Source organism: Pipistrellus kuhlii, unplaced genomic scaffold, assembly GCF_014108245.1.
Source record: "Pipistrellus kuhlii isolate mPipKuh1 unplaced genomic scaffold, mPipKuh1.p scaffold_m20_p_3, whole genome shotgun sequence".
NCBI lineage: Eukaryota > Metazoa > Chordata > Mammalia > Chiroptera > Vespertilionidae > Pipistrellus > Pipistrellus kuhlii.
The window spans coordinates 83201395-83214004 of NW_023425529.1; the positions used below are offsets into that span (position 1 = coordinate 83201395).

The 12610-nt window shown below is 38.2% G+C and overlaps 1 protein-coding gene across 14 annotated transcripts in view; it reads left to right on the plus strand.

Moving 5' to 3' along the window:
- The window catches only part of ERC1 (ELKS/RAB6-interacting/CAST family member 1), a 411084-nt gene that overhangs the window by 177888 nt on the left and 220586 nt on the right, over positions 1-12610 (plus strand). For all 14 annotated transcript variants that reach the window (XM_045588387.1, XM_045588384.1, XM_045588391.1 and 11 more), the window contains one exon: positions 10883-11018. In XM_045588387.1, the coding sequence (XP_045444343.1) occupies positions 10883-11018 (136 nt within the window). The remainder of the gene's footprint in view (positions 1-10882; positions 11019-12610) is intronic.

Genomic DNA, 12610 nt, shown 5'->3' on the forward strand with positions numbered 1-12610 from the left:
CTCTTCTGGTACAGATCCCTTGTTTCCAGGAAGGCAATTTCCTCCTGCAATTTCCCCGGATATGTCCAACTGGGCAGTCCTTCCCTAGTATTCAGAAGCAAGGGGGTGAAGGGGATCAGGCACCAAGGTGTCCAGATGTTCCGCCCTTGGCGAAACAGCCGAGATTCTTAACGCTCTGTCCAGTGACCTGTGGCGTTTTAAACAAGTCCCGCTTCTGGGGAGGATAATGTCAAACCCAGCACTAGGTGTCGCTGCAGCCTTCTTTGGGTGCTGCTCGGCGGCCGGTAGTGCGCGCTCCCGGCTACCCTGAGGGAGGGGTTGGAGCTCCCCGGCTACCGTAGCCGCCTGGGCCGCGGGACCCCGGTCCCCTAGGCTGTCCCCGCAAACTCTGACCTTTCCGTGGGTGACCAAAGAACTCCCCGGATTCCACGCGCCCGTGCCGATTCGGGCTTCTCAGCTGCTTGATGGACCTCCCCGCTGTGTGTTTTTCCAGGCCTCAGGGATGCTCCTCCTTTCCTGGTAAGATGGCGCTGCCTTCTCTCCGCGAGAGCTCGCTGGGAGAGCCGCTGCAGCCACGGCAGTGCTGGCCTCTTGGTCAGGAAATCTTGTCCAGCGGACCTTTCCTTACCTTCCTAGAGAATTCCGAAGCCCCTTAGCTGCCAATCAACATTCCCTGAGCGACTCAGACGCTGTTTCTATCTGTTCTGGGACCAGAGTCAGAACAAGTCCGACTATTCGGTCGCCATCTTCAAGCTCCGCCCCCCGAACTAATTTTTTATTCTTTTCTCCTCCCACTTCTCACATTAAGTCCTATCACATCTCACAAATAGATCTGAAATTTCTCACTACCTGCAGTAGCTTTCTAGCTGCTATTCTTGCTTATATCATGCTCCTCCACTAGTCACTTCTCCATGGCACCTTGACTGAACTCTTAAAACTTAAAACAGATGCTCTCACTTCTTGCTTAAATCTTTGCAGTGCTCTCCCCTGGCTGTGGTTTATAAGATTCTGCATCATCTGCCTTTTTGTACCTTCACTCTGCCCACAACCAATCTGTGACCCCACCACTTGCTGTCGCCCCTTTACCATATCAAATTTTTTTTTAGTTTTTTTTAAGTAAGCCAAATTCTTTCAAAACATGTGTACTTATGTTCTCTGCCTCCCAATCTTTACATGGCTTACTTCACATCCTTCATGGCAGTTCCTCAGCAATGTCTTCCCCGACTGCTGTAGCTTAATATACTGCCCTGTCACCTCCACAGTCTCCATTGCATAGCACATGTCACTGTGCAATGAGATGCTTGTTAGTTTGTGTTGTCTGCCTTCCCCTTTTGATAAGTTCTATGAGGGCAGTGAGGTTGTATTCTGTTCTCTTAAACTATGTGGCCCTTAGTTGGCAGTCCATATGTATTTGAATAAATGAAGGCCAATTCTTTTCAGAACAATTTGACAACTGAGTTGAAAATGCATACTGGTTTTTTAAATTGAATTTATTGCGATGAAATTGGATTACAAAAACATACAGGTTTCAAGTGTACAACTCAATAAAATGTCATCTGCATACTGCATCATGCACTCATCAGCCCAAGGAAAGTCTCTTTCCATCCCTATCTCCTCCCCTTTTGTCCACTTCTGCCTACCTCCCACCCCTCTTACCCTCTGGCTATCACCACAGTTTTCTATGTCTGTGTGTGATATCTATACTAATAATAGAGAAATATGCAAATTATCCATTATAGCATCACGTCACGACTGGATCAGCAGGCTGCATCTCCACCTTCTGTTCAGGCAGCTGCAAGACCTGGGTTAGGATAGGATACAATAGGAGGGGGTAATAAAGGAGAGGGAGAAGAAGGCAGGCCTGCATGCAGACAGGCTGAGAGGAGAAACAGAAATATAGAAAGGGAAAAAGAAAAAGATGCAGGAATGGAAAAGGGAAGGAAACATGGGGCTGTTCCTTTGTACTTTGTTCTACCAAGGAATTACTTCCTAAAGCAAAAGATTTTAGCAACTTAAAAAGTTCTACAGTAGGAATTAGCAAACCACAGCCAACTTGCAGCTTATTTTTATATAGCCTGCAATTTAAGAATGGTTTTTACATTTTAAAATGGTTGAAAAAAACAGAGTATGTGACACAAGTTATCTACACTAATAAAAGAGAAAAATGCTAATTGACTGTACCTTCACTATGCCCACAGCCAATCAGAGGGAGTATGCAAATTAACCCAACAAAGATGGCGGCTAATTTGCATATGTCGAGGGAGGAGTGTAGACTGAAGACAACATAGAAGGAAGAGGGAGGGAAAGGGGAAAGCCAGGTAGCTGTTGGAGGGCGTGGCGTGGCACGCATCAGTGGTGATGGTGGCAGCGGCGGCCGCGGCGGCTCAGTGGATAGAGTGTCAGCCCGTGGACTGAAGAAGGGTCCTAGGTTCGATTCCGGTCAAGGACATGTACCTTAGTTGTGGGCTCTACCCCCAATAGGAGACATGCAGGAGGCAGCTGACCGATGTTTCTCTCTCATCTATGTTTCTCTCTATTCCTTCCTCTCTATAAAAATCAATAAAATATATATTTTAAAAAATAACAAAATAGGTTCAGAGAAATGGATACATGGAACAGAATAACAGATCTCAATGTGTGGGGCAGAAAGGACAGGAAGAGATTAACCAAAGAACATATATACATAACATATGGACTCAGACCATAGTACGGGGTGAGGTGGGGGTTGGGTGGAATGGGGCAAAAAAGGGAGAGAATGAAAGGCATCTGTAATACTGTCAACAATTAAAAAATTTTTCCCCCAGCTAACTAAACAAACAAAAACAAGCAAAAAATTACTTATTCTCAGATATAATTATGATAAAATGTACTGAAGAATGAAATTGACTTTGGATCAAAAGTTTAGCTTATAACATTTACCTTTTACCAAAAAAAAAAAAAAATAGTCAAGTGGTTTTAATTAGGTTTCTTACTCAATATATCTTATTGCTTGAAATAACCAGGCTGCTCTACAGATGTTAATGGTTGCCAGCATTGGATGGAATAATTCACAGCTGCAAGGTGAAAAGAATTTGCACACCATTAAATTTTTTTTCTGCCTTAAAACGGAGAGAAAAATCTTTGTATGGAATAAACCATTGTTACGAGAAATTTAATTTTGAAAAGAGCAGTTGACTCATGAACACAAAATTTTGTCTTTGTCTTTTCTGAACAAAGATCTTAATCTATTTTTTCTGTTAGTTGATATGATTGATATCAGGTTAATAGAATTAGAAATATTAGCACAGGAAATTATGCAATGAGGAGATTAAAATATAGACATTAATTTCATTTTTATTTCTCTCAGTGGTAACTGGTTTTATTATATTTCCTGTGGCTGAATCTTTTTGTAGATATAACTAAGATGGCAGAAAGTAAAAATCTGAATTGTGACCTTTTAATAGTTTATTAGTGTCACTTCCATCAGACAGTGACTTTTTATCTGATCGTCTACTCTATGCCATTAATTTACTATTTAATTTTGAATAAGTTGGATATAATTAAAATTGTATGCTGAAGAAGTATTTAGAATATATATATATATATATATATATATATATATATATAAAACTTTTTTTCTTTTGCCCAAAGATAGTTATATCCAAATTATGAAAAAGAAAATGTGTTTTTAAAACATTTTTTAGAGGATTTCAGTTTTGTTTTTGACAATATTATTAACTATATTCTCTGAGAAACCTTTATTACATGGAACAATAAAAATGCCAGATTTTTTCATTAACTTTATAAATATGGTTGAGTGTGAAGAAAGTAAAGAAATTTTAGAGGTAAATATCATGCAAAATATAAAATAGGGTTTATTTCATGATAAAATAGGTTGAACATTAGAAATCTCAAAAGGCTATCAATAAATTCAGCATTAATTTACCACTAAAATAGTAGATGCTTTTGGCAGACAAGGACTAGGTAAAAAGTTTCCTAAGAAAAAACTACAGCAAATATTAGTCAATGGTGAAATGTATAAGTCACTTTGTTTAGAATCAGGAGAAAGACAAAAATATACCCACTTACTTTTATCATAGTTCTGGAATTTCTAGCAAGTTCAATAAGACAAGAAAAAAGAAAGTGTAAATATTAAAAATTAATTATTATGTATTATATTTCTACATAGAAAACCCAAAAGAATCCACAGAAAAAGTATTTGAATTAGCAGGAGCATTTACCAAGTTTGCCAGATATAAAACCCACATATATGCCAGCTAGAAAACATTAGAAAATTTAATTTAAAAATGTCATTGAAATAATATTTTCAGATAAAGATCATTAGTGCATAGAACCATTAGATCAAAGTTGATGAAAGGGTGAACCTAACACACAGAATAGACTATGCTGTCACTACCTCAATAAATAATCAGTGTGGAAACACCATTATTTTATATTTTGACCTAAAATCTTGAAACTGAATCTGTTTAAAGCTGATTTTCAATATCTAACAAAGAAAAAGCATGATGTAAAGAAACAAATGACACACCATGAAGAAACAAACAGACATTGCAAAAAGTGAGTCATTATACAGAACTCACATTCTTTAACAAATCAGTGGTATTAAAAACAGGACAGGGGAGGAAGTGAGGGACTTTTCTTTAGATTAATAGAGACTTGTAGGATTTGACAAATACAGTGCTATGGATTGTGTTGCAAATCTTTTGGATTCTGATTGAAATGAGCCAGTTTAAAAAAAATTTTTAATAGAAAACGAGAAATTTGCATATAGATGTTAAATGATAACAAAGAATTACATGTTAATTTTGTTAGTATTTACATTGTGTAAAAGTACTTTTTTAAGAGTGACACAATGTCTGGAACTTAAAATGACAACAAAACATATAAGGTACCTATGAATAAAATACTGATCTTTTATTGAGGATATTTTAACTTTGTTGAAAGGCTTATAAGGAGAACTAAATAACTGGAGAAATGTGCCATGTTAATGAACTGAAAGACTCAAGAGCATGAAAGTGTCAGTTTTTCCAAAATTGAAAGATTTGGTACAATTTCAATCAAAATCCCAAAAGACTTCTTTGGATTTTGGTTACTGTGGTTGGTTGGTTGACTGCTTTAGTGGAACTTGACAAGCAGTTTGTGAAATTTATAGAAGTGTTAAGGAGCAAGAATAGCCAAGATAGTCAGGCTTTACTTTACTAGATATTAAGACTTCTTATAAAGTAACTAGAGGCCCAGTGCACGAAATTTGGATCGGGTCTAAACTGGTAGTCGGACATCTCTCTCACAATCCATGACTGCTGTCTTCCAACTGCTTGCCTTTTTGTCTTCCTGATTGTCCCTAACCACTTCTGCCTGCTAGTCTGATCACCTCCTAACCACTTCTGCCTGCTAGTCTGATCACCTCCTAACCACTCCCCTGATAGCCTGATTGATGCCTAACTACTCTCCTGCCAGTTGATTGCCCTAACTGCCTTCCCCTGTAAGCCTGGTCACTCCCAATTGTCCTCCCCTGCTGGCCATCTTGTGTCCACATGAGGGCAGCCATCTTGTGTGTTGAAGCGATGCTCAATTTGCATATTACTCTTTTATTAGATAGGATAGAGGCTTGATGCACGTGTGAGGGCCAACTGGGTTGCCCTGAAGAGTGTCCCAGATCAGAGTGGGATTTCCCTTGGAGTGTGGGGCGGCCTGGGCGAGAGGCCTGTGGTGGTTTGCAGGCCATTCAAGTCCCCAGCGACCCAAGCGGAGGCCCTGTTATCTAGGATTTATTTATCTTCTATAATTGAAACTTTGTAGCCTTGAGCAGAGCCAAGGCTCCTGTTCACTCCATGACTGCAGCCAATTTTGTTGGGATGTATTTATCTTCTATAATTGAAACTTTGTAGTGGAGGACAAGGCAGGCCAGGGCTGTGGGAGCTTGGCTTCCTCCATTGCCAAGGGAAACTCAAGTCTCCTACTCTCTTCAGATCTGTGGCTGCCACCATTTTTGTTGGGATTTATTTATCTTCTATAATTGAAACTTTGTAACCTTGAGTGTAGGCCTGGGCTGGCCAGAGTGGCATGGAAGCTAGGCTAACCCCATTTCCAGAGAAACCCAAGCTTCCTGCTTGCTATAGCTCTGTGGCCACAACCATCTTGGTTAGATTAATTTGCATATATGCTCCTTATTGGCTGGTGGGTGTGGTGTAGTGGAGGTATGGTCAATTTGCATATTACTCTTTTATTAGATAGGATTATATAGGAATTAAGGTATTGCAGATTTGATTCAGAAATATACAAAAATATAAGAGTAGATAGCCACACAATAGGTACACATGTATATAGAGGGTTTTTTTTATTGTCTAAAGTTTTACATATGTCTCCTTTTTATCCTCAATTGACTGTTGCCCCCACCCCTGAACCCCTGCAACCATTCCCACCCTGGGTAAGTCCCCACTGCCCCAGTGTTTGTGTCTATTGGTTATGATAATATGCATGCATACAAGTCCGTTGGTTGCTCTCTAACCCCCCCACCCTTCCTGCCATTTTTCTCTGGATCTATTTTTGTTCATCAAATTATCTTGGTCATTATATCCCCACACTAGAAGCCTGATGCATGAAGATTCGTGCTAGAATGGGCTTTACTTTCCCTGGATACCAGCACCGCCTTTTCACTCCAGCCCAGCCCCTTTCTGCTCAGGCCCCAGAGCCGCCTCTTTCTGCTCTGGGATCTGCCTCTTTCTGCTCCAGCCCCTCCTTCCCACACTGCCAGAGGCCCTGAAAGACTGGGGTGGGGCAGAATGCCTGTGTTGTTGCCATGGTGATGACCCAAATATCCTGCCCCTTTCACTCAGCAGCTGGGTATGCAAATTAACTGCAATTTTTGTTGGGTTAATTTGCATATCTCTCCTGATTGGCTGGTGGCATAGCAGAGATACAGTCAATTTACATGTTGTCTATTATTAGGTAAAATATGAGTGAGATCGTGTGATATTTCTCTTTCTCTGAAAGGCTTATTTTGTTTAACATAATGCTCTCCAGTTCCATCCATACTGTTGCAAATAGTAAAAGTTCCTTCTATTTGATAGCATCGTAGTATGCCATTGTGTAGATGTACCACAGTTTTTTGATCCACTCATCTGCTGATGGGCACTTAGGTTGTTTCCAAATCTTAACTATTGTAAATTGTGCTGCTATGAACATGGGGATACATATATCCTTTCTAATTAGTGTTTCTGCTTTCTTAGGATATAGTCCTAGAAGTGGGATTACTGGGTCAAATGGGCATTCCATTTTTAACCTTTTGAGGAAACTCCATACTGTCTTCCACAGTGGCTGCACCAGTCTGCATTCCCACCAGCAGTGCAGGAGAGTTCCTTTTTCTCCACATCCTCTCCAGTAGTCGTCATTTGTTGATTTGTTGATGATAGCCATTCTGACAGGTGTGAGATGTTTTTGTCGTTTTGATTTGCATCTCTTGGATGATTAGTGACTTTGAACATGTTTTCATATGTCTCTAGGCCTTTTGTATGTCCTCTTTTGAAGCGTACTTAAGTCCTTTGCCCACTTTTTGATTGTATTGTTTATCTTCCTTTTGTTAATTGTATGAGTTTTCTGTAAATTTTGGAGATTAAACCATTATCTGAAATAGAATTGTCAAATACACTGACTGGCCAGATTATTATGATCTCTGAACGCATAATAATCTGACCAAGGTGCATGAATTCATGCATGGGTGGGGTCCAGCCAGCCTGGCCAGGGGGAAGGGACATGGGCGGTTGGCTAGCCTGCCTGCTGGTCGAATTCCTGGTCAAGGGGATAATTTGCATTATATAGGATATACACTGAGTGGCCAGATTATTTTGCATTCAGAGATCATAATAATCTGGCTACTCAGTGTAGTCCTTCCATACAGTGGGCTTTCTTGTTGTTTTGTTGATGGTTTCTTTAGCTGTGCAGAAGCTTTTTATTTTGACCTAGTCCCATTTGTTTATTTTCTTCTTAGTCTCCATTGCCCTAGGAGCTATTTCTATGACATATGTCTGCTTATTTTTTTTTTAATATATTTTTTACTGATTTTTTTACAGAGAGGAAGAGAGAGAGATAGAGAGCCAGAAACGTCAATGAGAGAGAAACATCGACCAGCCGCCTCTTGCACATCCCCTACCAGGGATGTGCCCACAGCCAACGTACATGCCCTTGACCGGAATCGAACCCGGGACCTTTCAGTTCGCAGACCGACGCTCTACCACTGAGCCAAACCGGTTTTGGCCATATGTCTGCTTTTTGATGCCTGTGGAGTCTTGTAGGATTTGTATGATTTTCCATCTTACGTTTAAGTCCTTTAGCCATATTGACTTTGACTTTGTGTATGGTGTAAGTTTGTGATCTAGTTTAAATTTTTTTTTTTTTTTTTTTTTTTTTGCATATAGCTCTCCAAATTTCCTAACACAATTTATTAAAGAGACTGTCTTGACTCCATTGTATGCTCTTGCCTCCTTTGTCAAATATTAATTGAGCATAATGGCATGGGTCAATTTCTGGATTCCCTGTTCTATTCCTTTGGTCTATATGTTTGTCTTTGTGCCAGTACCAGGCAGTTTTGAGAACCGTAGCTTGGTAATATACCTTTATATCTGGTATTGTGATCCCTCCAACTTTGTTTCTATTAGTTTTTTGATGGAGTCTTCTGGGGTTTTGTATATAAAGTATCATGTCATCTACAAATAAGGACAGTTTTACTTCTGTTCCAATTTGGATGCCTTTTATTTCTTCTCATCTGATCTCTGTGGCTAGCACTTTCAGTCTATGTAGAGATTTTTTACACGACAGAAGTAGCAATGCATATAGGTTATGCTGGACAATTAGTTATCAATATATATATATATATTCTTACCTCAGAGCATCCCTGAAAATGAAATTATATCTCTATTTCATACCATATATAATATAAGTTTCAGGTGGATGAATGACTTGAGTGTAAAAGACTAATTTACAAAATTTTCAGGGAATATCTTTATGAACTTGAGATGGGAAGATACTGTGAAAAAAAAAGACAAGATTTCAAACCACAAAGGAGAAGATTGATACATTGAAATAATTAAAAATTTTATAAATGAAAGCATGTCACAGTATAAATCAATCAAAGAAGTAATTCATAAATTTGAAGAAAATATTTATGTAGCACATAGCAGATAAAGGATTATGATCTAGAATATATAAAGGACACTTATAAGTCCTTAAGAAAAAGATACACTTCTTGAAAAATGGACAAAACACATAAGTAGCTATTTCACAGAAGTAGAAATAGGAGTGGTCAAATACTACAAGAAAAGATGTTCAGCCTCAGTAGCCAGGAGCATGCATTTTAAAACTATATGACGTATTTTTAATATATATATATTTATTGATTTTTTTACAGAGAGGAAAAGAGAAGGAGAGTTAGAAACATCGATGAGAGAGAGTCATCGACCAGTTGCCTCTTGCACACCCCCTACTGGTACATGCCCTTGACCAGAATCGAACATGGGACCCTTCAGTCCGCAGGCTGATGCTCTATCCACTGAGCCAAACCGGTTTCGGCAATATATGATGTATTTTTTATTTATATCTACCAGAATGATAAAATTTAGAAAGCCTGATTGTACCAAGTGTTAGTGGATATGTAGAAGTGTAACAGATATTGTTTTGCACTACTGGTGTAAATATAAATTAATATAACTTTTGGAAAATATTGAACTTGAAGGTATACCTACTACATGACTGAAAGTTCAGTTGGTAGGTCTATACCTTGGAGAAACTCTTGAACAGGCATAACACAATGTATCTAGCAGCATTGCTTATAATAGGAATAAATGAAACAACTCAATTGTTTATCAACTTGGGAATGTGTTAAAACATTTGCCATATGTTATTTTATACTGCATTGAAAGTGAAGGGATAATTATACTCATTGATCAGTATGAGTCTCAAAATATATTGAAAAGATGCCCTAACTGGTTTGGCTCAGTGGATAGAGCATCAGCTTGCAGACTGAAAGCTCCCAGGTTCGATTCCCATCAAGGGCATGTACCTTGGTTGCGAGTACATCCCCAGTAGGAGGTGTGCAAGAGGCAACTGAATGATGTTTCTCCCTCATTGATGTTTTTAACTCTCTTTCCCTCTCCCTTCCTCTCTGTAAAAAATCAATAAAATATATTTAAAAATATATATTATATATATATATAGAAAAGAAAAAATAGTTTATTAATAAACTTTATATATAAATTTAAAAACATGCAAAGTAAATGAAGGGTCTATATATGCAACAAAACTTTAGTAAAAGCAAGGGGATTTTAAACACAATTTTTAAGATGTGGCTTAGTGTGGAGGCAGTGGTATAGGATAGGGAGCTTCAGAAGTATTGTAGATATAATGTTCTATTGCTTAAGCTGGGTTCCTAAATCTTTATAGCATTATTTTAATTTATATATACATTGAATATCACCTTTTGAAAGTGTGAAAGATTTAATAATAGCAAAATAAGATTTGTATAACTAAGCCTTTCTTAATCAACTATTCTACTACTTCATAGCATTGATGTCAGGAGATTTCCATATTTCCAATATAAATCTCTGACTCGGTTTCTTTTTCATTCCAAACTATCTCATGCCCTCCTTTTCTTTTAGGATTTCATTGTGCTTCATAAAGTACTTGCTGAAATACATGTTCCTGAAACATTATTGTTAACAATTTGCTACTATTGGTAGGAATGCCCTTGAAAGTGTTGGAATCGTTTTGCAGCAGGAATTCTTTGTTGGTTTTCAGCTAGTCCTTGGTGGCAGTGGTGTAAAACTGTAAATGAACTTTTTTTTTATGCATATATATGAATAGCTTGATTTTTCTCCTCCCTTATCAACAGGCAAGTGAAAGACCAGAATAAGAAGGTAGCAAATCTGAAGCACAAGGAACAGGTGGAAAAGAAGAAGAGTGCACAGATGCTGGAAGAGGCTCGGCGAAGGGAGGACAGTCTCAACGACAGCTCCGCACAACTCCAGGTGAGAAAACAGGACAGTCTGTAAGGCTCTGGTGAAGATACTTGATCCAGAATTGCATGTTGTTTTTCTCTTCATCTCTATCCTTCTCTTTTTCCTCTTTCTAACCCTGCTTACTGCCTTCCTCTCAGATCAACTGCTTAGCAATAAAGGAATGGCTTTAAATAGAAAAGGCAAGTTTTATTCCACAGCTTTGTGCCCACACCTCAGCATTGGAGAAAGTTCATCTTGCTTCAAGTTGGTCGCACTTAATTGGTAAGTTTTATTTCAATTTACTGAGTGGGTACTGTTTAGCTTTAGGGTGGTCATTGTAACTATTTTGCATTTTTCTTTATTAAAGTGCAATTCTGGTCTTGGTTTATGTCTATATTTTTAACTTTCTTTCTCCCTTTTCTCTCCACTTTCCACTCCTATTTTTCCCTCCCTCTTTATTTCCTTCCTTTTTAAAAATTCAGAGAGCATATTTCACAGTCATGCAAGATGTATAAACTATAATTTTCTACCTCAATGGAGTGATAATTATGTGTGAACCTAATTACAGATTAAGTTAAACAAGGTTCAATAACAATAGTAGCAGTGACCATATGATAAGTGTCAATTGTATGTGTTGGCGGGTGGGGAGGGAGCAATTGACTGGTATTTCTTTCTCTCTCTCTTTCTCTCTCTCTCCACACTCCCCTTCCCTGCTTCCTGGTGAGGATTACAAAAAAATAAAAATAAAAAAGAATGAAAAGAATGAGGAAAGTCTCTAATGAGTGATTTCTAGGACATTCTGTCAAGTGGGAGAGGACACAAAAGACTATAATATGCTACTCTTGGTAAAGAAAGTAAAAACATATGATCTTATTTTCAAAAGAAAACAGGAAGGATAGACTAGAAACTAAAGAAACCAATGATCTGTGGGAGTAGTTGGGAGAGGAGTGGAAAAAGGGGGAAACCAGATTTTGGTTTCTATACATCTTTCTCTACTAGAATGATCGAAGATTTTTTGGAAAAGTGGTTGATTCTAGGGCTGGGGCAGGGAAAATACACACTGAGCCTGGACAACCTTGTGGTTTCAGAAAATAGGAACATGGTCAACAGAAAGATCTCTCTCATGAGCCTGGATGACCTCGTGGTTTCAGAAAGTAGGAACATGGTCAACAGAAAGATCTCTCTCATGAGATTTGGGGTCTTATAATGTTTTATTAAGTATATATGTGACTATTTTAAGACTTGATTATACAATGTTTTTTTTAAAGTATTTCTAGCATGGTACATATATTCTCATATTTAAACTATTTTACAATTCCAATTGATAGTCATGCATATAGGACATGAATATTAAAGACAATGAGGCACATACTGGTGATTCTGTGGGGGTTTTTTGTTTGTTTGTGTGTTTTTTAATTATAGTGCCTCTTTTGTTGATGTACTGCATTTAGTTTTGCTAAACTTTGTTTCCCTTACTCAGGAATTTCAGAATGAAAATTTACCATTTGTGATACTATGGATAGACCTAAAGGGTATTATGCTAAGTGAAATAAGTCAGAGAAAGACAAATACCATATGATTTCACTTATATGTGGAATCTAGAGTAGTGGTTGCCATAGGGG